This window comes from Tuber melanosporum (genome assembly GCF_000151645.1).
Source record: "Tuber melanosporum whole genome shotgun sequence assembly, scaffold_171, strain Mel28".
NCBI classification, from domain to species: Eukaryota; Fungi; Ascomycota; class Pezizomycetes; order Pezizales; family Tuberaceae; genus Tuber; species Tuber melanosporum.
Genome location: NW_003298832.1, coordinates 18171 through 23973, shown reverse-complemented (window position 1 = coordinate 23973; position 5803 = coordinate 18171). Strand labels below are relative to the sequence as shown.

The window sequence follows — 5803 nt, the reverse complement described above, 5'->3', positions numbered from 1 at the left end:
TATGCTGAGTATTTGGGTCTCCTGACAGCACAAAGGTTTCTATTCCAATTATCACAAATGATTACAACCAAGACAAAGTCGGTGTAGATGTGGCCGATCACTATAGAAGCTACTACTTCACGCAATTAAAGTGTCTTCGAAACTTGCCTCTTAATTTTTATTGGCTGTTAGACACAACCATAATCACCTCCCACCTCATTGTGCGACACCTTTCATCCCTTTATGAGTACCGGGCTTGTTCTTGCACTTTTCGTCTAATTCTTGCTGAATTACTTCTGGCAAATTATGGCTCTTGTACTAGGCTTCGAAAGCCTCCCAAATCCTATTACACCCGCAAAACCAGCCTGAGTACATCTTACTATAGTAAGTAACAGCAAAGGATAAAGCTTGCTCCTCCTTCTGGCTCTCCTACTTAATATCACTTTACCTGTATGCGAAACACTCTAGTGGGCTGCGCGTAGTGTCGATTTATGTTGCGTAGCATGAATTGGAAGGACAAGAGAGTACCCTGCACCCAGTATGTGTATTCTGGCCCTAGGTGCCGCATTGGTCTTTGTCTAGAGTGTTACAATAAGAGGCATGTAGGGCTTTTTATTTCTTAGTTAATATTTTAGATCTTATTTTAGTTTTGCTTGAAGTCTTCTTTCAATCTATCAAGATCATGGTGTTTTGAGTACAAGATGCAACCGTAGTCATTTGATATCACATGCTTGATTTCTAAGTGCTAAGCTTCCCCACTTAGATTAGCGTGCCTGGAACCATTTTTGACTGTTTCAAACCGCCTAAGTGATATTACTATAGAGTACTGTACTTGAGTACTTGATCCTGTGTGACGTCTAGGTAGTGCAGCAGCAGCCCTTATAAATAAATAGAACCGGTAGTATTCTTGCGAGTATCATACTCGGGTATCATACTGTAGAGTACGAGTACTGTATGAGTACTAGTACATACTCGAGTAGTCTACGGTAGACAAGCCGGTGCTTCTCGTTGTTGTTGAGGGACTGAGGTTAGGTATCCGTCGGCCCGTGATATTTCCTTTCTCTCAAATTGGGCCCTCGTCGTCATCGACTCAATTCTTTCTTGGGCCAAGTGGGAACTCCAATGGAGTGGCCATGTTCGCGGTTGCTGGGTACAGTCGTGTCCGTAAAGTCTTCATACCCCAGCACGGCAATGGTGTTGTCCTATATCCCCACAACAACCACCTCTACCATGACCCCCCCACATACCCGAAGAGCTAGAGAAGATCAAAATAAGGAAATTTATACCCTGTATAAACATACTGATATGGGGTATAATAAAATTTCTAAGGTTATGGGTATCTCTAAGGCAACTGTTCAATCAGTAGTCAAAAGAGCTGAATCAAGAGATGGAAATACCCATGATGCTCCCAGATCTGGAAGACCAACAACAATTACCCCTCAAAAAAAAAAGATAGTGGAGTCCATTATCGATGCCAAGCCTCATTTAGCGTTACGCGACATTACCAAAAAAGCGAATATTGGTCTGGGAAAGACATCTGTGGATAAGATCATATCAGAAGCTGGTTTTAAGCTTCTGATACCTAGAAAAAAACCTTTTTGGAGGAAAGGACAGAAGGAGAAGAGAAAGGAGTTTGCTAGGAGAAGGAGGAATTGGAGGGGTGCATGGAATTGGGTTGTTTTTGTAGAGGAAGCCACCATTATCTATAATCCAAATCCTACTGGCAGGAAGGTCAGAGTTAGACCTAGTGAAGAGCTGGAAGAAAAAAACTTGAAGCCTAGCTTTAAGTCTGGGAGGACTAGTATTGGGGTCTATGCTGCAATCATGAAGGGTGGCAGGACTGAGTTAATTCTTGTGAGGAAGAGGGGGGAGGAAGAACGGACCAGCAAAAGAGACAGACTTGGCCTCAATTCCCACCAATATGCAACTGAAATCCACCAGCCATACCTCATCCCTTTTATAGAAGGTCTGGATAGACCTTCTGACAACATCTACCTAGCAGCAGACAATGCCTCCTGGCATGGTGGTGAGGAAAACAGAAAATTGCAGTCAGACTGTGGTTATCAAAAATTGCCTTGGCCACCCAACTCACGAGATCTCAACCCTATTGAGAACACTTGGACTCTGCTCAAAAGAGCCCTCAGAAGTCGATTCTCCAGGTTGGATAGGAGGCCTCACAGTGCTGCTGAATTATTTCAGGCAGCAAAGGAGGAATGGGATTTAATTTCCCAAGAGAAGTTGGATGGGTGGATAGATAGGATGCCTGAGAGAATACAGGCTGTACTAGATGCAGATGGTGGTCATACAAAGTGGTAATAATATTTTCTTAAGGCTTATTAGTTCTATTCATATACTTTTCTTAATTGAGTTGTTTGAATTTTTTTTCAATTTTCCATGGAGAGGTGTTGTGATTGTGTGGTTGCGCCACCGGGGTATGAAGACTTTACGGACACGACTGTACAGTTAGAAACGTGGGTCCTGAGAATTAAATTTAATTAACCGACCAAATCTGGGTAACCCTCAATGAAATAACCCCTCCCCACCCAAACAACCAGAGCCCTGCTTGAATTACCGTAAATTTTTTGTTGTTCGTGTGATCGTAAACAACGACAACCACAAAGAAGCTTAATCTTCCTCCACCAAAACCATTCTTGTCTCCTTCGCCAATTCTCCAGTCAATCAATCTGCTCTCCACGGGGCTTACAAAAGTACTTTAATTTTATTTGAACAATGGCACCGACTCCAGTCTACATTGTCTCCGCTGCCAGAACTCCTCTTGGAGGGTTCCAGGGGTGAGTTTGATTGATCCAATTTTAACTTCGAGGTGGATGAACGAAGGATAGGGAGAGAGAGGTAACAAAGGGGGAAAATGAAGTGTATGAGGTGAGAAGTATGGGGAGGGATGTTATGGTTAACATTTTGAGTTCCTCGCATCGAATATAGCTCCCTATCATCACTCACCGCAACTCAATTGGGCTCCCACGCTATCAAGGCTGCCCTTGCCAAAGTTCCGGTCATCAAGGCTGTCGATGTCGAGGAGGTTTTCTTTGGAAATGTTTTGTCGGCCAAGTATGTTTCCTTATCCCCTTCACTCATGCCACCTACGGTGTTACTTTTATACTGCTGCACTTCTGCTGCCGTGCCGGTTGATGGGAGATTGCATGGTATGGCGAATTTCGATGGGTGTTTATCCTGACATCGGCTATCTACAGCTTGGGACAGAATCCTGCGAGACAATGTGCACTTGGAGCTGGATTGGCTCAGTCCACCGTGTGCACTACCCTCAACAAGGTGTGTGCTTCTGGGATGAAGGCCATCATTCTAGGGGCTCAGACTATTATTACTGGGAATGCCGACGTAAGCTCTTCTTTAGTTGGGGGCATTGATGATGGGCAATGTCCTTATAAATGATGAATGGTGTTTCATAGATTGTCGTTGCCGGCGGAACTGAGTCTATGAGCAACACCCCATACTATATCCCTACAGCTAGAAGCGGAGCCCGCTATGGCAACCAGCAAATGGTTGACGGCGTTGTCCGTGACGGTTTGTCAGACGCCTACGATAGCCAGGCAATGGGTTTTGCGGCGGAGGAATGTGCGCAAGATTATACTTTCTCGAGAGAAGGTTCGGACGCCTATGCTATTAAGTCATATCAGAAGGCCCAGGATGCAGTGGCCAACAAGCGCTTTGCCGAAGAAATCGCACCAATCGAGGTTTCCGGTGGCAGGGGAAAGCCTAATACTCTCGTCGAGGTTGATGACGAGCCTAAGAATGTGAGCTTTAGTATCCACTGGTCTGCGGTAGCTAGAGGAAATCCAGGTGGGCTGACGGTATTCACCTTTTGAAACGAAACAGTTGAACATCAGCAAACTCAAGACTGTCCGTCCAGTCTTTGTCCCAGGCACCGGTACTGTCACCGCTGCAAACGCATCCCCAATCTCGGACGGTGCGTCAGCCCTGGTCCTCGTCTCGGAGGCCAAGCTCGCGGAGCTCAACCTTGCCCCACTGGCCAAAATCATCGGCTGGGGTGAAGCGGCAAAGGCCCCATCCAAGTTCACCACAGCGCCCTCTCTTGCGATCCCTAAGGCCCTCAAACACGCCGGTCTGTCGCAGGAGCAAGTTGACTTCTTTGAGATCAACGAGGCCTTCTCTGTTGTCGCGTTGGCTAATGTTAAAATCCTTGGCCTCGATGAGGCTAAGGTTAACGTCAACGGTGGAGCTGTGGCGCTCGGTCACCCACTCGGATGTTCTGGTGCGAGAATCGTCACGACCCTTATTAACGTTCTCAAGCAACGCGAGGGGAAGATTGGGGCCGCGGGTATTTGCAATGGTGGTGGTGGCGCCTCTTCTATCATTGTTGAGGTTGTATGAATGAATGGGGGTGGTTTTATTTTTGTTGCAGTCATGCTGTGATATTTTACTTGTATGTGGTAGTACCTAGTTGGTGATGGCAACGTTTAATTATGACTGTCGATAAGTTACCATCTTACCTTGACATGAACTCGTACTGTACTCGAGTACCGGTACAGTATTAACGGGTACGAATTCACAACGTGTTGAATGCGAAAAAAACAAAGAACTCAGCCGAAAATGGGGACTATGGTAACGAATAAGTCTCCACGTAGGTATCCCAGCAATAGCTTAGCTCTGCTCCCCCCCAGCTTACTTTGAGTCAATGGTCATCAACACTAACCGACGGACGAGGCCCTATTCATTTGCTGATGCTATTCCGACTAACCAACCAACCCGTGCGGTAGCTCTCCTCTCCCTGGTTGCGATACGAGTGCGCAATACTACAAAGATCCTGCCATTAATGGACTTGCACTGTACCACTGACTCATCCTCCCGACCAGTTCCAGTCATTTGCAGCCTATTCAACTCATGTTACCGCTCACCCACACCCTCCATAACCCGCGGAGAGAGGGATAGATAAATCAAGTCCCATACCCTCAGGTACCACCGCGCGGCCGGAAACCTACGGTAACGTGAACCCACTCTATATAATGCCGTAAAGTTCCACGGGACGTCGGCGCGGTTTGAAAATAGAGCGAGTGAGTGTGACTGGCATGATGAATAACGCGCTCCTCTTTGTGGATATATCATACATGGGAAGTCACCCAACTGTACCGGTTGTCGAGGTGGGACAAGTTGCTCATGCTTTCAAATTTCTCAAGCTTTCAGGTGAAGAACTTCTTTCTCCTTTAGACTTCGGGGAATGATCATCTTTTCACCTTTGAACAAAACATCAATCTGCTTTAAGTAGCTGTAGCTCTTGTCTTTCCACTTCCTCCTTCCTGCTTCACTTCAGCTGTGGCTACTTCCAGCTTCTAGCAGCCTAAACTCCTATTTCCACCCCCTTTGATTTCACTCTTGACAAACATCCCGCAATCACTGGAATCCTGATAACTACCATCTTCATCTGACAGTCTTGGTTGGGTGAGGTTTGGGTTGTCGAGTGATTTTTGGTGGAGCAGGGAAGGAAGTATGATACTAACTAGTTACTTTCTATCGTTTTCATTTTTCCTTCCAACATCCATTTCACGGTATTCAAACACCTGCACTAGAGCGCAGGTTCATAGCGTAGATCTTGAGTGTAGCTGAAAAGGGATGAAAGGTTGCGGTCATTATACCCATGACTATGACTTAGTATACTGCTGGAGAAGAATTGGGTTTATCAGATTCGTGGTAAATAAGTACATTTCGTATTATAGTCATAGTTAGCACCAGAAATTTAGCATAAGGAAAATCTGTATCTATTTCAAAAAAAAAAAAAAAAAAAAAGAAGAAAAGAGGAAAGAAGACAGATTGTTTTATTTTTATTTTT

The 5803-nt window shown here is 45.4% G+C and overlaps 1 protein-coding gene; it reads left to right on the top strand.

Moving 5' to 3' along the window:
- The first annotated feature begins 2572 nt into the window (after window positions 1-2572).
- Window positions 2573-4468, top strand: GSTUM_00003447001 (uncharacterized protein). XM_002837089.2 has 5 exons: window positions 2573-2771; window positions 2923-3048; window positions 3192-3336; window positions 3408-3752; window positions 3835-4468. The coding sequence occupies exons 1-5, from the start codon at window positions 2710-2712 to the stop codon at window positions 4348-4350; spliced, it is 1194 nt and encodes a 397-aa protein (XP_002837135.1). The 5' UTR covers window positions 2573-2709; the 3' UTR covers window positions 4351-4468.
- Window positions 4469-5803: the final 1335 nt, after the last annotated feature.